Source organism: Antedon mediterranea, chromosome 3 (assembly GCF_964355755.1).
Source record: "Antedon mediterranea chromosome 3, ecAntMedi1.1, whole genome shotgun sequence".
Lineage (NCBI taxonomy): Eukaryota > Metazoa > Echinodermata > Crinoidea > Comatulida > Antedonidae > Antedon > Antedon mediterranea.
In genome coordinates this window covers 278,144-300,874 of record NC_092672.1, presented here as the reverse complement: position 1 = coordinate 300,874, position 22,731 = coordinate 278,144, and the positions used below count along the sequence as shown (strand labels likewise).

Here is a 22,731-nt window from a genome sequence, read left to right as displayed (position 1 = left end):
ATGAAATGACCAAATTACTACATCCTAATTAATTTGATAAGTTAGAGTAAACATTACCAAACGTTTTTATAAATTAACCAATTCTTTGATATTGATATCAAACCTGGTTAGTACAAACATTCAGTTAACCATGAAAAACACTTCAAAATAATTGTTTAAGATTTCCGTGCGAGTTGGTATGTTAAAAAGAGTGTTGTATGGGCTCAACAGGTTTTCAGGAGCTCTATTACAAAAGGTGTTCGCTTTAGAAGTTCTTGTTATTAGTAAAGTATGATCTCAGTGGTATACAGGGACCAGTTAACAAAGAGGTTTGACATCGATAGGAGCAATTGAGAAGCATATCCATTCAAACATGATTACTTCCAGTCACTGATCTTCTTAATATGAAATAATCAGACTGAATACTCAAGCTCACATTATCCCTGCTTCATTAACTCTCACCTGCCTTCACTGACAAGAAAACGTGGCGATAAATTCATTGAGAATTTAGCCAGTCCTAATGTGGTACAAAGAGGTAGTTATACTGACATCAGCTGACCAATGATATGTAACTAATTTATGTAAACATCATGACAAGTTAAGAAAATATATAATATTTGTAGTTGTAGCCTACATCACACATTGTTGGTAGAAATTGTAGAATGGACGAGCGAATAGAGACAACTCAATGTTCTGTGGTAACAAACTGGAAAATTATACACAGGTACAACAAGCAGAGCCAATGTCATCTCCATCAATCAACAACCATGGCAGGCATCAGAACAAACAACGATATAATCAGGGGCGCAGCCAGCAAAGAATTAAAGGGGGGGTCAACCAATATGTGAGTATTTTGCGAGCAAAGCGAGCAACCATGGGCTGGGGGCCAGGGGGCCGCCAAGGGCCCTCGGTTGGGGTCCAGGGGGCGAAGGCCCCTGGAAGCTTTGGCGGTCTAGGGCAATCTAGATCATTTGAATCGGTTTACGCACACACAAATATGACAATGTTAACACTAATAAACTGAAACAAAGAAAACAAAAAACAACTCTCATTTTCATTACAGAACATTTTTATATTCCAGGCTGCCACAGACAAACACTTTTTTTCTTGCTTGTTTGTTGATTTGTGTAGAGAGGCTGTAAACTCAGAGGAGGAATTATTTGAATTCCTCCCTTTTCACACCAATACAAAAGTTGCATGAAATGAACGTAGAGATGCAAAAGTTTGAAAAAAGAAATTAGAATGATAGCATGGAGGGAGTGGTATTATTAAATGAGAACCGTAAGGTTAGAGTTCATACACTGTGCAAGTCCAAGAAGCTATCTCGGCTCTGTGTGTATGTGAGACGCTTATCATACCCAGTACATACAATATTTTGTTTAAAAATATACCTATTTTGTTCGAATGTATAGTATAGGTGATAGCTTATACATAATTGTAATAACTAAACTTCTAAATTATTATCATACATTTTACGTTAGTTACTATAACGGCGCTCTTGACATCGCGTGATGCATCCCATCTTTAAACATAAGTTTGGAACATTCTTCTTGGCTTGGAGACAGAATTCGCGAATGACATTCTCTGTATTAATGTTCATGTTAAAGTGTATGTTCATGAGGCACAATCCCGAAAGCTGCTCATAAGACATGTGATTTCCCAAACAGGTTTTCGTTCTCCATAAAGTAAAAAAACTCCGCTCAGCTTCAGCAGACTTTACGGGCATAGGCCTACGCGATTAGAAGAAGTGCACGCACATTCGGGAACACATTTGGATCCGCTAATTTTACACAGTCGCTTCCATCACTGAAGCTCGGAATGAAGATGTTCGTGTCTTGGCAGATCATCGTACCAAATTCAAGTTCCTTGAAGACTTCTTTCAACATTACACTTCACTATAGACTCGGGTGCTACGCCAAATATTTTAAAGCATGGCCTGTTATCGGCAGAAAAACGGGTTTTTAACTCGGTTTGTAATCAAGAAGTTGATTTGGTAATACTGCTCGGTAGTAATCTTCCACAGTATCTCCAGGATGATTTGATCTGTATTGTTGTCTCATGTTTTTATTTATTTTTTCTAAAAAAAAGGGGGGGTCAGGACCCCCGTGACCCCCCCACTGGCTGCGCCCCTGATAATAAGTGAATTTGATCAAATGTCCAAATTGGTGTCTAAATTACAATATTGGTTTTTTAATCACGGTTGATTTAATATCCAAATTTCCGCTTTTGATAGAAATTTCACTTTCTGCATTCCAAAGTTAAATGCCATTACAACCCATAAACAGGTATGATTGAAAAAAAAGAGACAAGCCAATCAGGGAGTTGTAAGATAATCTTATTTTACAACTCCCTGAGCCAATGAGCAGACAAGCCAATCAGGGAGTTGTAAGATAATCTTATTTTACAACTCCCTGAGCCAATGAGCAGACAAGCCAATCAGGGAGTTGTAAGATAATCTTATTTTACAACTCCCTGAGCCAATCAGGGAGTTGTAAGATAATCTTATTTTACAACTCCCTGAGCCAATCAGGGAGTTGTAAGATAATCTTATTTTACAACTCCCTGAGCCAATCAGAGAGTTGTAAGATAATCTTATTTTACAACTCCCTGAGCCAATGAGCAGACAAGCCAATCAGGGAGTTGTAAGATAATCTTATTTTACAACTCCCTGAGCCAATCAGGGAGTTGTAAGATAATCTTATTTTACAACTCCCTGAGCCAATCAGGGAGTTGTAAGATAATCTTATTTTACAACTCCCTGAGCCAATCAGGGAGTTGTAAGATAATCTTATTTTACAACTCCCTGAGCCAATCAGGGAGTTGTAAGATAATCTTATTTTACAACTCCCTGAGCCAATCAGAGAGTTGTAAGATAATCTTATTTTACAACTCCCTGAGCCAATCAGGGAGTTGTAAGATAATCTTATTTTACAACTCCCTGAGCCAATCAGGGAGTTGTAAGATAATCTTATTTTACAACTCCCTGAGCCAATGAGCAGACAAGCCAATCAGGGAGTTGTAAGATAATCTTATTTTACAACTCCCTGAGCCAATGAGCAGACAAGCCAATCAGAGAGTTGTAAGATAATCTTATTTTACAACTCCCTGAGCCAATGAGCAGACAAGCCAATCAGGGAGTTGTAAGATAATCTTATTTTACAACTCCCTGAGCCAATGAGCAGAAAAATGTTTTAGAAAAAGTTCCTAGGATCCAATTAATATTATAAATAAGTTCTATTAAGCAGGATATGCTATTAAATGCGGTTTCACAAATACAGTACGAAGGTAAAAATAAACAGTGCAATGTTAAAGTCTTACCTTCACATGCAGCATAGTTCTCAGTCTGATAGTAACCTTCTGAACAAACACATTCTCCTTGGATTACAGTCCACGTACCATCGCTCCGACATTGATATGTGGGATCCTGAATGCCAACCTTCTTTGAGTTTGGTACGCACTCGCCTTTTGCTTCAACCAACGAAGTAACAAAATCACCAGTAACCGTTTCTGGAAAGTTCGCCAAGTGCATCATAACCTTAGGACAAACTAGGTAATACACAAGTGTACGTAACAAGGCCATGCACGCACCCTGATCTTGCATCGCAAGATAAAATCCATTATTTACAATTGGTCCAAATCTTTCAGTTGCTTTGTTTATGACTTCATCAGAAGACAACGGATCTGAAAACCTTCCATCAGCTGCGATTCGCGAGATCTTTTTATATGGAGGTGAAGTATACTGCGGGATATTTTCACTGGAATTGTTCACATCACTGTAATACAGGTCAAATGTTTCTCTGCACGAGACGATGTCACTGTCAGTGTCAGTCCCATCATCTTGACATGAGAACATAGTGAAATCTGTTTCTACAATTATTAAGTTTGCTTGTTTTTTCTGGATGTACGGTAAACGAATCCAATTATTTTGATTGCGTTCATGTACTTGACACACTTGAAACTTGCGTGCGTAGCTTGCACCGGTTTCAGTCCACTAAAATGAAAATTGATGTAGGTCATTAATACTGGTTTTAAAGATAATAAATACACACACACACACCAATTGGTGGTGTTGGTAGTATGAGTTCAACTTATACGAACATTTGCCCTTTTTTTTGACAGAACATACCAGTTGCAACTCAGTACTTAAAAATGTTCTTAACATCCCAACATACCATCACAATAATCATTTCTTTTTTTACCATAAAAAAAAATAGTTAAATTGTACACAGTAGTTTATGAAATATCAGCATATTGCAAACAAAAATTAGTTTAAAAGATTAAAAGATTTGTCTGAAGTAAACAATTAGAAAAATAATTTGAATGTAAACCAAAAAACACATTTAAACATAATGTAAAACGTTCTTTATAATTCCTCAAGATAATAATGAATTCAAGCATAGCCTAATTTCTATGCATATATTACATTCATAAATGTATTAATATGACGAATGATAGCAAATCACATGTATGCAGTGTATATTACAAGGTATGTGTCATAACACTACAGTATAAATTTCAAATTATGTTAATGTGGATTATTATTTTCAGTGTCAAAATTATAAATTAGTATTACTTAACACGTACAGTAGCATACAAACACTGAATTCATAATGAATTCATAATAAATTATAAATTAGTATTACTTAACACTAAGCATACAAACACTGAATTCATAATGGAAATGGAAAGATAGACTAAACAGTATTAAGCTCTGTCTACACTATCAAACGTTTTGTGACAAAAAGTGTGATGTGCCCAAATATGGTAATGATGCTTAAATATGGTAGTGATATGACATCATCATGTCCATATATGGGCACATCAGATTTTGTTTTCACATAAAGTTTGATAGTGTAGACAGAGCTTTAGACTACAGCAACCCTATATTCGTTAATAAGCTTAAATGGAACCACTCTAAGAGCGAGCTTAAATGGAACCACTCTAAGAGAGTAGAATTGGATGATACTGTGAAGGTGAAACAACAAATAAAACACCCAAATGCCAATAATTACTATTTAGTAGAACATGTATTTATTAGAGGATCACTACTTATATAGAGGTTGAATAATTAATTTGGACGTGTGATCATGAATAGGATAAGCTAGTCATTACACAATGTATGGATTATCTTGCATGGTGATTACCCACACTTTCTATGGAGTCCTCCATTGTACATTTCACAGGATAAACTCTTAGGTAATAAGTATACAGTAGGAGATAAAACCAGGTTTAGATTTGAAAAAAAAAATAAAACAAAACTGCACAGTAAACATTATGATCATTGTACTAATAAACACTTCTAGTACAGTAGTAGACCTACTGTACTAAACAGGATGTTGGAATTGAAGTATTCACAAAGATAGAGTAAAGACAGTGTCAGCAATACCTTCTACAGGAAACAGGAGTGAAATTCACTCTTTCCTTATTTATATAAATCGTATTGAATACAGACATAGAATTACTTAAAAGTCATTGTTTTAATCATGTATGATAAATTGGTTACGATTAAGTTTCATTAAGTGACTATTAAAGCAACCCTTCAATTAGTTATAATTATATTTCAAAAATTCTTAGAACCCGAATAAGCAATTTTTTTTCAGTGAAGTGGAAAATCCAATTAATATTTTAAAAGGCAATGAAATAATATGATTGAATCTAACGTTATGTAAATGAGTTTTGTGACCCTCTCACATCAAGTTACAGTCTGCTATGCAATGTTGAATGCACTCAAGTGCAACAAATACGTAGAATCGAAGCTAGCTATCTCATAATTAAATGTAGAAAAAATCAAAAGTCATTATGAAATTCATGTTGAATTTCAAGTGGGGGTAATGAGTAGTAAAATTGAAATAATATGGCCATCATTGATCTTGTTGTGTAGGAATGTTGACGTTGTTACAGTATACTGTATCTACTAGTACTAGAACTTGATGTGGGCCTTAAAATTAGGATGATACTGGTTGAGTTCTTGAGGAACTCATTCTATGCATGTTCAAGAAAGTCAGTTAGATAGCAGTGGAATTGTAGTAGATGGAGTATTTAACAACGTAAGTCGTAAATGACTCAAGAATCAATAACCTCTTTAAATTTATCAATATTAATCCAATTCTTGAAAATGACAAGTATCACCTCCAACAGTATCAACCTACAAAGTAAAGCATGTACGTATAGGCTACCGTAAGTTATGAAAAACAAAACTAAAGGCACGGTGATATAAAAAACATGTATTTAATAAATGATTTTTACTTGATTTACTTGGCAAAAGAAGTATATTTCCACCACATACATATATTTAATAAAAATAAAATGAGATCAAGTACAGTATTGTAATTTAATTCTGTATAATATATTAATACAGCAACTTACAATTATATTAATTCAGTTTCAAAGAGGTTAGCCCAAAGTACAAAGAATGAACATAAGTATGTTAAATTAAATACTGTATAATAAATGTAGAATATATTATATCAACCCTCATTTTGTTTCCGAGCCTCACTATTTTGAAAAATTCTGGATCCACCCCGACAACGACATACAGTACGGTATTCTTCTATAGACGAGGCTTTACTACTGTAAATATTAATGATAACAGGCCTTTCAGATTATGAAATCCAATTTATTATCATAAGATCTATCTGCAGTAACATAGTGCACCAATTTATTATACCATTAACCCAAGATTTATTGAGGATACTGGACATAATTATCATTATATAATTAAAGAACCCTTGAATATTAATTAGTAAGAGTGTATAGAATGCAATATTGAAGTCAACACCCAGTCTTCAATGTCAGTGCAATTAGAAGAATCCTGTATAATCATTATATATATATTATTACTGCCTTTCCGCTGAAAAGTCTGCCGACATTTCCGCTTGGGCTGCTCCGTAAATCTCTTTTACTAGCTTCTTCCAGTCTGATCTTTCATTTGCTAGTTCTTTAAATTGTTTCATGTCTTTCTTGGTTTTCAATTGTCCGGGATACTTAATGTCTGTATTATGCTTATAAAGGGTGAGTAGGTCATTGCTGAGAGTTATTGGTAGGGTGGTTCTCGGTCTTCCTCGAAATTTTATATTGGTAGTGTTGCTGAAATAATAGCTTATTGCAGTGTTGGCTGGTGTACATGGGTCTTTTCTAAGTATGTGACCCAATAATCATTAAATAATTATAAATGGTAGCTTCTGCTGGTTTTATAGGCCATACATTGTAATTTACTTTAATCTAATAAATTACACTGACATTGATGAGTGTAGTAAACATGTGAAATTTGTGAGCAAATGGTTTCCACAGATATGCAGGTTTGCCATTTTTTGTTGGCTACAGTAGTTTAAAGGCTAACACTAGTAGTTTAAAGGCTAACACTAGTAGTTTAAAGGCTAACACTAGTAGTTTAAAGGCTAACACTAGTAGTTTAAAGGCTAACACTAGTAGTTTAAAGGCTAACACTAGTAGTTTAAAGGCTAACACTAGTAGTTTAAAGGCTAACACTAGTAGTTTAAAGGCTAACACTAGTAGTTTAAAGGCTAACACTAGTAGTTTAAAGGCTAACACTAGTAGTTTAAAGGCTAACACTAGTAGTTTAAAGGCTAACACTAGTAGTTTAAAGGCTAACACTAGTAGTTTAAAGGCTAACACTAGTAGTTTAAAGGCTAACACTAGTAGTTTAAAGGCTAACACTAGTAGTTTAAAGGCTAACACTAGTAGTTTAAATCATTATGGAATACAACATATTAACAACAAAATTGTGTAAATGATCTAAAAACATTCCATCAGTCAGAGTGATAATTAATTGTATCATAACATATTTAGAAATAGGTAAAAGGATTTCAAAATATGATCATTTTGTTTTCTGTTTAGTTAATGACTTACTACTGTAAAAAAATTTAAAATACCCCTGCTGTAATGATTAAACATCCATCTTGAAGGACTGTGTAATTATCATATAATGAATGTGTACTTGCTAGTGAATGTTTATCAAGGAGAACATTTAATTACAATATCATACAGTATTGTAGTCATCTTTCTTTCTTTCTTTCTTTCTTTATTTACCCATAAATATAAATTATAAACATTGTAATACAAATAATAATAATTATATCAAGGGAAGGGCTAAAAAATAGTTAAAACTAATCAAGTTCAGCCCCTAAACATTGAAGTATAAATAGTTATATAAATAAATTAGGACTTGAAGGACTGTGTAATTATCATATAATGAATGTGTACTTGCTAGTGAATGTTTATCAAGGAGAACATTTAATTACAATATCATACAGTATTGTAGTCATCTTTAGAAACAGTTGTTGCACTACAAGTAATAAAGATCCAATACCATATATCAATACCATATATCAATACCATATATCAATACCATATATCAATACCATATATCAATACCATATATCTCCATTTAGTTAAAACTAATTAGTGGATTTTAAAAGACCTTGGATAAGTACCCAAACATGTATGCTTATTTAGGAGATTATACAAGTAACCTTTGATAGGTGTTGCCTGGGATTAGTATAATCCTATAGAAGAAACTTAATCTTGAATGCTTGTATAGTCTGGAGGTGTACAGGCAAAACACCTTGTTTGCATGTTCAAACTGGTTGATTTATTATACTGTAGAGTGTATGTAAAGGATACATTCTAAGATTTATGAGCTAATGGACTAAAGACATTTCTCTAATGTTTCCTGTTTAAAACACATGGCCCCTTGCAAATTGGTATCAGCTAGCATCTTGTATGGAAAAACCTGATATATAGACAGTAGCCCATTGCAAATTGGTATCACTATCAACTAGCATCTTGTATGGAACCATCTGGTAATATAAAATCATTTTAAGGTGGATTTGGATTTATTTTCTACTATTAATACCGTCACCCACTAGAGGTTATGTACCATTGGATGGTAGCAGGCAGTGAGGCAGGGATGGTGTTTCTATTTCTAAATTCCCACCACATTGGACCAATTGTATTTTGTACAGTACAGGTATCCTGATAATTTGAGATTTGTTTATTTACTTACAACCTGGGACTACAGTAGGTTCACATTCCTTAGGGGATATTAAACACCTTAATGATTGATTTATGTCCAAAAATGTGTGAAATCAAAACATCAACCAACATAAGTGGAATGACCACTGTGTTACTGACCCAAAGGAAATGACCCAAAGTGGACAAACTGAGTGACCTATATTTAAGATAAATGCAATGACCTAGAGAATACTAAGGTTCAAATTTTTAATTACAACAACTATTTTTTTCCTAATCACCAGAGTACATTTGTGGCTCCCCTACAGTGAAGTAAATAAATCATATTCTCAACAAAAGAGGTTATTTTGACAGGTTAATTGTTTGTACTTAATATAATGATTGATCACTGACTTTTCATAAACTTGTCTTGGAATTTCTTAAATATTGCAAGGTAAATCTGGTAGAAATCATGCCCACATTATATCAAGGACACCATAAAAATAGTAATCACTGAAAAAGCTTTTTTTATGTCATCACATAAAATCAAAGGAAGGAAAACCTTGATTTTGTAAATATGAAGAATACTTTTTTTTATTCATCATCATTCATTTTATTCATCCACAATTTAGCAATAATTATGATATACTACTTACTTATTCATTGTCTGCTAAAAAAAACAAACAAACTGAGAAACGATTAACACACAATTAAAACAACAAAAATCGCTGACAATATTTACCCCTTTATATGTTGCTATATCATCCGACGGTGGAAAGATGTCCCAGTTTAGACCAGCAAAAGAATTGCTGTCATACAATGTCACTGCAAACATAAACAAAATTAAATTTTAATTTATATTTTGATAATTGAGATTTCCAAAAATTATTACAATAAAACAAATTTTAGTTGTTTGTGTTGTGTGATGTTGTGTGATTTCAACACCTAAATTCATAATTTACAAGCAAGGTAGGCCTGCTCCTCATCATCTGTATTCACTGTTGCGAAGAGAAAGGGGGTCTTTTTTTTTGGTGTCAAGTAAAAGTAAGAGGCAGAAAACTGCAGCTAAAAAAAATGCATTTTGAAATTTGTACCAATTATACAAATTTGTGTAGAAAACATATCATAAACAGGAAACAGCTTGACATATTATTGGGAGAATGAAACGTGACAAAAACCCAACTAGATTTATTTATTTTGGATTGTGAAGGTCGTAAAGATGTCAACTCCTGCACCATTGAGCAGACCCAAAGCATGACAATTCAATTAATTGGAGAAACTCTACTCTACACATACCATCCATGTGACATGGTGGTCTAAAAAACAAATACAAAACAATCTCTAGGCTGTATTCTTGTGGATCTATTGAGGGCTGGCTTAACTTGTTCTGGCTGGCGGATAGTGGAACTAAGGTGCAGTGTGGTGGGTAGATGCTGCTGGTAGTGGTGACGTTACTCACTCCCCCCTCCCTCCTCCTCCAGTCCTGACTGAGGCTGAGCCTATAAATAAAAACAAAAAATTACCTTTATTTGGACTTGATACATGAAATATTATACAGCCAAGGTATATAAATATCCAAATAGAGTAAGTATTCCCATATCGAGACATCTCGAAAGTTATTTCTTAGGCCCACTAAGTCACATGGGATCTACTGAGCATCACGGCTAAAACACACCAGACGACTCTACTTTGTTTTTCCTCTTTCGTACTTCTCGTGCTCAACATCAGAACCAATAGCCAATAGACACAGTGCAATTCTATTGGACGACTCCATTAAAATACGGGGATACCATTATGTATGTGCTAAATGTTCGAATGCCGCCCTCAAACAAAGAAAACTTTTAAAAGTTTATTAACCTGTAAGATGCTTGTCATTTTTTGTTTGTAGAGTAAAGTGGATGTTTAATTCAATTTGTTAAACTTTTTCAAATCGGTGAAAAATAGTGTATCTTACAACATTTTTATTATGTGACAATAGACTGTGGAAGGAATGACTTTTTTGTACGGCTTTCTAGCTTGACGGATACTGTGCATTCGAAGAGGGTGATGATGTCTTTGGGATAGAATACGTAATAATATCAATTTCTACACATTTTACATCAATGACACCGTTTATTCAATCATTTATTCATTCAACCTTTTATCAAAGATAAATACAACACAGATATAATTGTATGTATTGGATTTTGATAATCGATGATAAAAAAAACCCAATTTAAAAATTTCAACCACAAGCAAAATGGACAGAGATACGCAACCACCATCATCCGACCGTGACATTGATATGTCTTAATTGTAAACGTTCTAGTTTCAGAAAGTACTGCTGTATTTTGTTCTGCTTTTTACAGAGGCACAGATAGAGGGCGGACTTACTATTAAAAAGCAGAAAATCAAAATATACTACATATCGTTATTAAGTATAGAGGGCGTGAAATCAAATTACAGCATTTTTAAAAGAAAGCCATGCTTCTTCTTCTACTTCTATATTAAATCAGAGCACATGATAGTGGAGCCTGATCTTATGTATAATCTTGTATTATACTTTCATAAACTAACCTGTATATACACTACTACGGTACGCATTGGCGTGAACCCTCATCAGATCAAATGTAATTTTCTTGAGATAGCAGAGCAGAGAAACAACAATTAGTAACTGAGAGGCAGTTTTTTTTTTATATATCCGTCGATTTTATGAAACAGTCACCCGTAAGAATAAAAAAAATGCTTATTATCGTTTTTTTAATACCATTGGCTAACATTTTCCACATATTGCAATTGATTCAATTTATGCCTGTAGATAGATCGTTAGCAGCGGTACTGTAGCCTTTGATCTGTTCGCAGAAGGACTACATCAATCATTTCAAAAAGAAATTAAATGGTTATAATGAAATGATTGTGAAAGTTCAAATAATAATAGATATTAAATCATATCGGAAACGATTGACCTATGATAAAAGGTATAAAGTCAGATAAAAGTCATTGAAGTTAATGCAAAGTTCGATATTTTTGGCATTTAAATTAAGCCAGAGTTTTAATTCAATAAGTTCATTGCGAGGGCAATGAAATCAGGTCACACCATTAGGCGCAGGAGCCCCGGATAGCGTTACGAAGTCGTTAACTCTGTCAGCCCATGGTCAACCCAACTAATGTGTTTTTCCCAAGGACAACTTATCAATAACTAAACTTTGTCACCACCCATAAGTGTGCTGTTCATTTCCTATTGACCAATGAACACCAATGTAACTGGACCTGAGTTTCTTGCTATTCGACCTTGGGTGCAAATTATACAATTAATTGATGTTAAGGCCACTGACTACTCTTTTCTGTATAGAAACACTGACTTGACTGAATAATAAGAAAACCCTACAATAAGTTCTACTACTACTTGATATGGTGTTATACAAGAACTATATTAAAAGTTAGATGATATCTATCAGATATCATTTTCTAAAAATTGTTTCATTAGTTAGAATAGATCACGGAATACCAATACTGATCTGAAATTCAAAATGTAGCAGGCAACGTTTCACCAATGAAAACTTTCAAGACAAACAAAGTATCATAATTATCATGATATCCATTTTTATTTAATAACGATAAATGGATATAAATATTTCGTCTTTTTTGTTATTTTGTGATGGAAAATATATTGAGTGAACATTGGCACTGAGCTTAAATATTCCCCGTCCCCTTAATGTCCGCTTTATAGGAGTGTCCCCTCAGTAAGGATTTGCTGTTTTGCCCCTTAATAATAAATTATGATGTCCATCTTATCCTCTCAATTTTAATGTGCTACACCCGATAATAGAATACACATCTAACTCGTGTGTACTTTAGAGAACCTAGTACATCTTTCGAGACGAGTGGGGGGTTACCCCGGTGTATTATCACAGCCACTGATCACCAACTGGGCCCTCTGGGAGACCAGTCTTTGACTGAAGAGGTTACCCATTATAAATATATATTTCAATTCAATAGAATAACTGTACAGTAGGCTTCCATTTGATGCAATGTGTTACCCAATGTGCTCAATTTGATTGTGCTACCCAAATCCATGCTATCCATTTGAAATAATTTGCTATCCATTTGAAAGAATGTGCTACCCGATAATCCGTATAGAATAATGTACAGTACAATTACATATATCCATTTGATTGTGCTACCTAATGTGCTATCCATTTGAAATAATGTGCTATCCATTTGAAAGAATGTGCTATCCATTTGAAAGAATGTGCTACCCGATAATCCGTATAGAATAATGTACAGTACAGTACTATATCTATTTGATTGTGCTACCCAATGTGCTATCCATTTGAAAGAATGTGCTATCCATTTGAAAGAATGTGCTACCCGATAATCCGTATAGAATAATGTACAGTACTATATCCATTTGATTGTGCTACCTAATGTGCTATCCATTTGAAAGAATGTGCTACCCGATAATCCTTATAGAATAATGTACAGTACTATATCCATTTGACTGTGCTACCTAATGTGCTATCCATTTGAAAGAATGTGCTACCCGATAATCCTTATAGAATAATGTACAGTACTATATCTATTTGACTGTGCTACCTAATGTGCTATCCATTTGAAAGAATGTGCTACCCGATAATCCGTAGGCTATAGAATAATGTACAGTACAATTATATCCGTTTGATTGTGCTACCTAAATGTGCTATCCATTTGAAATAATGTGCTACCCGATAATCCTTATAGAATAATGTACAGTACTATATCCATTTGATTGTGCTACCCAATGTGCTATCCATTTGAAATAATGTGCTATCCATTTGAAATAATGTGCTATTTGAAAGAATGTGCTACCCGATAATCCGTATAGAATATTGTACAGTACAATTACATCCATTTGATTGTGCTACCTAATGTGCTATCCATTTGAAATAATGTGCTATCCATTTGAAATAATGTGCTATCCATTTGAAAGAATGTGCTATCCATTTGAAATAATTTGCTATCCATTTGAAAGAATGTGCTACCCGATAATCCGTATAGAATAATGTACAGTACTATATCCATTTGACTGTGCTACCTAATGTGCTATCCATTTGAAATAATGTGCTACCCGATAATCCTTATAGAATAATGTACAGTACTATATCTATTTGATTGTGCTACCCAATGTGCTATCCATTTGAAATAATGTGCTATCCATTTGAAATAATGTGCTATCCATTTGAAAGAATGTGCTATCCATTTGAAATAGGCCTAATGTGCTATCCATTTGAAAGAATGTGCTACCCGATAATCATAGAATAATGTACAGTACTATATCCATTTGATTTTGCTACCTAATGTGCTATCCATTTGAAATAATGTGCTATCCATTTGAAAGAATGTGCTATCCATTTGAAAGAATGTGCTATCCATTTGAAAGAATGTGCTACCCGATAATCCGTATAGAATGCACAGTACAGTTATATCATAGTTATATCCATTTGATTGAGCTATCTATTGTGCTATCCGTTTGAACTAATGTGCTGTCTGTTTGAAATAATTCAGGGGTTTTTTTTTTAATATGTTTTGCTCTCCATTTTAAACGTGCTAAACAAGTTACATATTTGTTGATATAAATTTGCGGTACACCACGTAGGCCTATATTAGTTCTGAAAAGAACTGTTGAGTTGCTTGACGTTTCGATTTAGGCCTACTCCAAAGTCAAAGTCTCCAAAGCTATTCCATCATGTCGTATTCGAGGAATCGCCCACAAGTGTTTTCTCAGAGAAGGGTATGTTCTGTATGGGGTTCTGTATGCTATTTTTTAATAATGTACAAAAAATGAAATGAAAAATCATATTAATTATCGGTATGTACGGAGGAAGCTCGAACAACACGAAGCGCGAAACAAATAAAAGCGCAGCGCGAAACATCTGAAATGATATACAATTTCTCAAAACATGAAAACACAGAATATATTATATTAATATAACTTTTTAATATTTCCAAAGGCTCGGACAAGGAAGAAGGGCCTTAAAAAACTGAATTGCTATATGTTAGGCCACATTTCCATAACTTTTCAAAACTCATCGAACCCTCTGCTAGTAGGCCTAATTAATATAGGAGCGTATCGCCAAATCATTAGAGGAGAAAAAAAACATGGCATGAAGATGTAATTAATCAAACAACGGCCAAAGAATACCAACAATTTTAATTTAGGTTTCGATTTGTAATTACTAATGTGGTGGACTAAGCCTAGTTTGAAACTATAGTGACCATTTATTTTAGAAAGAAAGATAGACAAATTTGTTTCCATCTCCATGTTATTGTTAATACCAAGGCACTTTTCAATTAAAAATTCTGGCCTAGTATTCTTGCAAGGTCGTCACAGCTCCAGTTACAAAGGTCGTCACAGCTCCAGTTACAAACGGTGATACAAAGTGTCAATCATTTGACCAGTGAACAGCCCACTGGTAGGATAGTCCTTGAAACCGTCCGTAAAACACATTAATCACTCACATCAGTCATGCCGCTAATGGTTGAAAACCTCACTTTTTGGGGTTTTCAAACGTAACGCTATCCGGGGCTCCTGCGCCTAATGCGTCATTAATTACCGAATTTATCGAAATGTGAACAAATTACAGCAGTTAAGTTAATTCATCTGATAAGAATCACAACACCATCCTTATCTTGTTACATTTTGTAGCTGTGAAACTAATGTACTAGAATAAAATGGACCGCCGTGGGTGTGTAGTATTATTGTTTACAACAATATTTTTAATAATTATTGAAAATTAACATGTCTGGTATCTCTCCCCCAGAGAACAACACTTCCAGTTAGGGAGTAGAAGTGGATTACCGACAGTCAGGTTTTAGTTATTTTGCAAAGTAGCACAAAGAGATATACGTAATTTCACTCTTACCTGGCAATACTAAGTGCTGGTTTTTGACTTTTGTACTTCTGATCCTTCACCAGGTTAAGCAGCATTTATTATAAACCAACAAGGATACAACATGCATAAGCAAGCTTACACAAAACACATTAAATGTAAAATCATCAAAACAAGAACATTAGCCATCTATATACTCACATGTCTTCTTTTTTCTTCTTTAAATAGACTTCATTTATAATCAATTAGAACCATAAAACTATGTTTCACGTCATCAGAAATGTATATATTGTAAATAATGTACCCATTATGATGAAATAGATAATATTTTGCATTTCAAACATTGTGCAACCATTGAGCGGAGTTTATACGTTACCCATAATCACATGTTTAAAATATGTATTTCCGAGAAAGTCAAACTCTTCCAATACAAGTTAACAGTTACGTCATGCAATTCACATTATACATTTCTCAATTACATTATACTTTAAAGAATTAATCAAGTTAATAATTATGGAAAAAATGGGTTGATGGATTAGGCGTATGCAAAAAAAACACCTTTTCTTTCTGAATGGGTGAGGAATTTGAACAAAATGACAAACTAAACCTGAATGGATTGAAGGCTTTGTAACAAATGACAAACTCCCGTCCCCGTAGCCTATTATGCATATAGATATTTTCTTCATTAATGGGCTGATTATTTACATGGTGATGCTGATGCATTTAGGCTAAAAGGACAAAATAAGCATCATGCAAAATAGACTTTGACTTTACTGATGGGTTCGTGCATTAGGACAACAAACTAATAATGCAAAACGACGTTTTCTTTCATTGAATGGGTTGATGTATTTGGGCCAAAATGACAAACTAGCCTGGCAATTAATTACAGTGTGTAATGCACAAGCTAAGAGATAATCCCCATGAAAGTGGAGAATATTCAGTGAAGCATTAATCCTTTGAGCCATTCACTTTGTCGTATACATTTCTTGATGATGTTTAGAGGCAATTAGTGAAAACAAGCCATCATCTCGCTCTCAGTAACACGATGTCAATCCTCTTCTAAAATCAATAAGACATAAACCCTTTTTTTGTATCAAATCAATTTGAAGGATACATAAAGTAATTAGATATTACCAGGGATGAGTGAAATTACATTACTTTCCTGATATTACTTGCAATTTTAAAGATTGCAAATATCAATCAATCAATCAAATAAATAAATCAATCAATCCATTTATTTCTATTTATTCAAACAGAAAGTTTCCGCAGCTAGCTTCCTTATTTCTTTAGTATAGGCCTACATTTTGTTGTTAACTTTGAAACACCCACAGGGATTCTACTGATTATGTATGCCATTTTGTTAACTTACAATTATTATGTATAAAACTGAAAAAAACACGAGCACTAATGTATATTATACCTATATGTTCGTTTATCATCATTGATATGACATTCCAAGGAAAAATAGATAAGTAAATGGATAACAACTCTCTGGTTGGATCAAAATGTATCTTTCTATCATTGCATTTCGTAATTAATATGCTAAATTTGAGAATGTCCAGATAAATGATGTATTATTAGGCCTACATTCATTAAATGTTTTTTGAATGTATTAAGCTCCTACTTATCATTAAAATCTCAAAAATTTGAATATCACATTAAACCTTAAAATAATGTATCACAAATTAGTAGTGAAACGAGTGGCGTTATTCTGGCGGTATGTGATATATAAAACATTAAGAAATGTGTATTTAAATTATTGATCTATATATTCTCTATCAGAAAATTGAAATTGTCCTTCTAATGGATTTCAAATTACTCGGATTATCAATCGCAAGAATTGATACAGTGGACAAAAACCAAAGAAGCACTTGTTGATTGTTCATTATTTAAAACGACTTGCCATTTGTTTTCGTTCAGCACATTTCTCTCCACCTTCAACGAATCCAGCAGTATCAAGGACAGCTTTTCTTTTAAAACGACTTGCCATTTGTTTTTGTTCAGCACATTTCTCTCCACCTTCAACCATGCCAGCAGTATCGAGGATAGCTTTTTTTTTTCTTTTCGGAATATCCATTACATTAATCCAGTACTTATCCAGTGACGTATAACAAATCACGTGAACAAAGTAGGTTGTATATCTAGAAACTATACGCATACTGTGGGCATAACGAAACTTGACGGACGTGTAACTAAACCAGCTTTACGATATACCTTTGAAAACAAGAACCAAGATTGATCAACTTCGTGGAAGGATTAATCAATGCTATAACGGTAATTGTTAATTTCTATTAATATCAATAATTAGATTGATTTAGGCTTTAATAGGACGTACTGGTAATCTTAAATAATAAGAGTGTTAATTAATCAGTTATTAATTAATACTTACATGCAATTCAAGAAATAAGCATATCTAAACCTATCATGTGGGTTATGGCGGCTAATATAATATCGGGTTTATTATACTCTAGACAAACGTTAAAGCCTCTAAACTTCTACCCCCTGTATGATAGACCTCTACCCCTGTATGATCAGGGAAAATTTTCATTTAAAAATTTTGTTTAGCAATATTGCTAATCAAACTGATTTTTAAGTCCAGAAACATAGTTTTGTATTGTATTTTTTGCTACACAATTTTCAAAATGTGTAGCAATAAGGTTGTTTTGTATAGCTTTTTGCTACGCTACACTGGCGAAAATGTTCCCTGATGATAGACCTCTACCCCTGTATGATAGACCTCTACCCCTGTATGATAGACCTCTACCCCTGTATGATAGACCTCTGCCCCTGTATGATAGACCTCTACCCCTGTATGATAGACCTCTACCCCTGTATGATAGACCTCTACCCCTGTATGATAGACCCCTACCCCTGTATGATATACCCCTACCCCTGTATGATAGACCCCTACCCCTGTATGATAGACCTCTACCCCTGTATGATAGACCCCTACCCCTGTATGATAGACCCCTACCCCTGTATGATAGACCTCTACCCCTGTATGATAGACCTCTACCCCTGTATGATAGACCTCTACCCCTGTATGATAGACCTCTACCCCTGTATGATAGACCTCTACCCCTGTATGATAGACCTCTACCCCTGTATGATAGACCTCTACCCTGTATGATAGACCTCTACCCCTGTATGATAGATCTATGCTCACACAATGTAATCAATAAAGGAATAATACAAATACATTTTTATTTAACTGACCAATTAGGTAATAACAATAATAATTTATAACGCGCGTAGGCCTACTTAGTCCACAAAAGTTTACCATTTTATTTTTGTTGAATGAATCAAAACAGATTATTGACAACAAAAGTTAACCCACAATCAGCAGCACGATGTGGAAGAATTAATAACTAAACGAATTCCATCATGAATACACACGGAAATCGGATAAATCACATGGGCTTAGATTCATTAGTTGTTTGTATAATCAAGTTAATCGTTACCGCATCGGATGCTATTTTTATTACCGCTAAAGTAACTTTGTTCAAATTTAGTTCGTAAAAGGACGTCACGTACTGGCCCTATGCGTAACGCAAGTAACTTGCCAGTTTAGAGGATTTTAGATGATTCGTCGATTGACGTCGGTTTTACGTTGCGTATAGGGACAGAACGTTTGTAAAACGTTATCGAACCAATATACCAATCACGACCAGCATTAATCACCGGTGCATCAAGATAGTCAGGTGACTTAACAACAAATTTTGAGGAAATCGTGACACAGTGGACAAAAGCGACAGATTTGGCATGGAGCTTCGTTGGGACCTACAAATTGGAAAATCACATTTTCATTCGTTGCAGAAGTCACATATAGGCAAATGAACTATCAAAACATAAGTATTCATGGTCATTGAAACATATTTTTGACATGGTACATAATATAGGTCACTCGTTGCAAAGATGGTGGGAAAAATCCAAAATGGCTGCCAGTAAACTAGGAAATCAAATACAGTATCTGTGGACGGCAGAAGTAATATGTAAATGAAGTAGCTGTAGTAAATGGTAGAGGTGGTATGTTACTGTAAAAAAAATCTATATAGAAAAAGTTATAACCAGTTCAGTTTCTGGTATTTTTGGGAAAATAAAGATTAAGGGCGCTGTTGAAAAGTAAAAAGGACACTTTTTTACCTGTAACTAATTAAGTTTTTGTCTGAATATTTTTTAAATGGTCTTATTTGATAAACAATTACATTTTCTCTATATTAAAGAAAACAAATTTTACATAAAAAATCCATAGTTCAGATAAATTTACGTTAATTGCCTAAAATCAGCAAATATAACACATTTTAATACATAACAAATACTATTGGATGTTAAAAAATTACAAATTTAGTTATCATAAATAGAATTCTTTTACATTTTCATAGAAACTGTTTTATTATATAACATATAAATATATATTTTTCTAACAATTTTTCATAAAAAAACTTTTACGACCACTAGTTTTCGAGAAAAACTTTAGAAATTTGATAACATGGGTTTTTATAACTAGCATGGTTTATCAATTTATAAAATGCAATGCTTGCACCTTCCTTCTGTTTTGCAGACTAAAATACATTAGGAATGGACTATTTGTGACTTTGTATACGATTATAATGTATTTTAAGGGCTACCATTTTTAATTTTTGGGCGCCATCTTGGAACTCACTTTATATAATATTTCCTGAATCGGTTTTACTGACCTCAGAAATTCTTGATTCAGTACATTATTTGTCTATTTGTAACTTTTACAGCCAGATATATATGATATACCAATTTACTGGCAGCCATTTTGGATTTTGGCCGCCATCTTGGAAAATCGGAAGCTGATCGGGTGGCTCCTAGGCAAAAATAAATTAGTACGTTTAAAAGAAATTTGGTGCTTTTGTCCTCCGACGGTGTAACGATTAAGTCACTAAAGCCACCTGAACCGATGTAACTTTAACGGTCGCGTTCAAATTCGCTCGTCAATGATCTGAAAAATCGTACGGCCGAATAATTAGATTTACCGTACCTAATTAACAAGTGGCATTATGAATAACATCATAGTTTTTAAACTGAATTAAAAAAGCTTTTCAACACCGTTGAAGTGAACCGTAATTAATCACTCATTCATATTTGATTATCTAAGCCTTTAATTGGTACAGATCTATTTACATACATTTTATTTACAATTGGGAGTTGTTGCTTCGCTCTTACAATGTGGGTGACGAAAAACAATATTAATTTTATCTTTTTATGTCATATTTTTATGTTAAAACAACCTTCATCAAACACGTTCCTCACGTTTGATATCGTTTACATGGCAACCTGTTAAACAACATAGAACATTCTAAATGTTCTAATGCATTGTTTAACATTCCGTCCCCAATATGCATTAAGAAATGGATTGAAAAGCAATTTATCAGATGTATACGCGATGGGTGTGAAAGATCGCCCAATACAGATTCATGATTTAATACATTTACTTTTTGTTCTACTTATATTAAAAGCAATGTCTCAATTGTAATGTTCTTATCTCTTTAAAAGCGACATTTATGTTCCATTGACGAGTCTTGCAACCAGTAATGAGTTTAAAGAGTAATTTTGTTTACTGTGTTAGGGTACCGTTGTTGCCATAGACAATATATTGTCTTTGTCCCATGAGTTCACCATGTTATTATTACTGTGTGTTAATTTTAAGTATCCATATTTTGGAATCTTTCAGATTGCCATTATGGACGTATCCAACAACACCACCACCACTGAATACGACCTTGATGAGTATGTTGACCTGTTTTTGTATCCAGCAATGGATCATGTGATCATTCCGGTTATCTGGCCAATCATTATCATCGTTGGACTCATCGGTAATAGTGCAACAGTCGTGGTGCTACTGCGCGTTCCACAGATGAAGACACCACTTAATGTCTACTTAGTTAGCTTGGCATTTTCAGATAGCGTGTTCTTAGCGGTGGCACCAATTCCGTTTTTTAGATCATATGCAGAAAATGACCTGCACGATAGTTTTCATCAGGGCAACTTCTCGCCTTACGTTTGCAAGATTATAGTGTTTCTCATTGATTCAAGTTTCCAAATTTCTAATGTCATGATTCTCTGCGTGTCAGCAGAACGCTACTTAGCCATATGTAGGCCATTCAAGTACCGCGAAAATGGCACGCGGAGCCGCGCCTTCAAAATAAGCACCGCTGTATGGCTCACTGTCTTTGCCTACCAGTCTCGTCTCCTTTTTTCGGTTTCTACTCAAACACACACTTTCCCTTGGCCTGATGGATACCGCGGTCTACCCAGTGAGACGACTTGGTGTCATTACTGTGGCCCTGAGAATGATTTAGCTTGTAAGATTGTAATACATACGTATGTAGCTGATATTGGCGTTGGGTTGTTGATTATTGTCGGTATGGTTCCAATGTACGTACTAATGGTCATGGAACTTCGCAAATCTCCTTTCAACGAATCAAAGAATATCGAAAACCGCATTAAAGCTGAGCGGAAGATATTTAGAACAGTGACAGTCACAGTTTCTATATATGCCATGTGTTTCCTGCCTTACAGATTGCTCAATCTTTTTATCCAGTACTATAACGATTTTGACCAGTATAAATTTACTAACGTTGCAAATTTAACTCGCACACCCATGTTCATGAACGCTGCCATCAATCCGATTATTTACACCCTCACCAACAAAACATACAGAGATGCCTTCTGCTGGTACTTCAACCCGTGTGGGTGCGATGTTTCGGTGAAAGGATCGAGAAAAAGAGTTGACAACAATTTGAAAGTCGTATCACAAGCAGTTTCATCTACTGCAACGGCAGCATCTGTCGTATCTGAACAATGCTAAGTTGTATAACAAGCAGGTTAACTGCAACAACAGTATCTGTCGTATCTGAAATGCGTGCAAAGTTGTAATCACAAGCAGTTTCTTCTACTGCAATCA

At 34.2% G+C, this 22,731-nt stretch overlaps 2 protein-coding genes across 3 annotated transcripts in view; one reads left to right on the top strand and one right to left on the bottom strand.

Annotated features, from left to right (window-relative positions):
- LOC140044394 (ephrin type-B receptor 1-B-like) overlaps positions 1–10,766 on the bottom strand; it is a 75,397-nt gene extending 64,631 nt beyond the window's left edge. For both annotated transcript variants that reach the window (XM_072088877.1, XM_072088878.1), the window contains exons 1-3: positions 10,473–10,766; positions 9,692–9,774; positions 3,298–3,970 (exon numbers count right to left, since the gene is read on the bottom strand). In XM_072088877.1, the coding sequence (XP_071944978.1) occupies positions 3,298–3,970; positions 9,692–9,774; positions 10,473–10,557 (841 nt within the window). In that variant the 5' untranslated portion in view covers positions 10,558–10,766. The remainder of the gene's footprint in view (positions 1–3,297; positions 3,971–9,691; positions 9,775–10,472) is intronic.
- A 7,218-nt stretch (positions 10,767–17,984) lies between these two features.
- Positions 17,985–22,635, top strand: LOC140043384 (neuromedin-U receptor 2-like). The gene is made up of 2 exons (XM_072087886.1): positions 17,985–18,071; positions 21,499–22,635. Exon 2 carries the CDS (start codon positions 21,508–21,510, stop codon positions 22,633–22,635), a length of 1,128 nt encoding a protein of 375 aa, XP_071943987.1. The 5' UTR covers positions 17,985–18,071; positions 21,499–21,507.
- The last annotated feature ends 96 nt before the right edge of the window (positions 22,636–22,731 follow it).

Bases quoted from the DNA above. Each gene is read 5' to 3' on its own strand.
- LOC140043384 (XM_072087886.1), top strand. From the start codon at position 21,508: ATGGACGTATCCAACAACACCACCACCACTGAATACGACCTTGATGAG.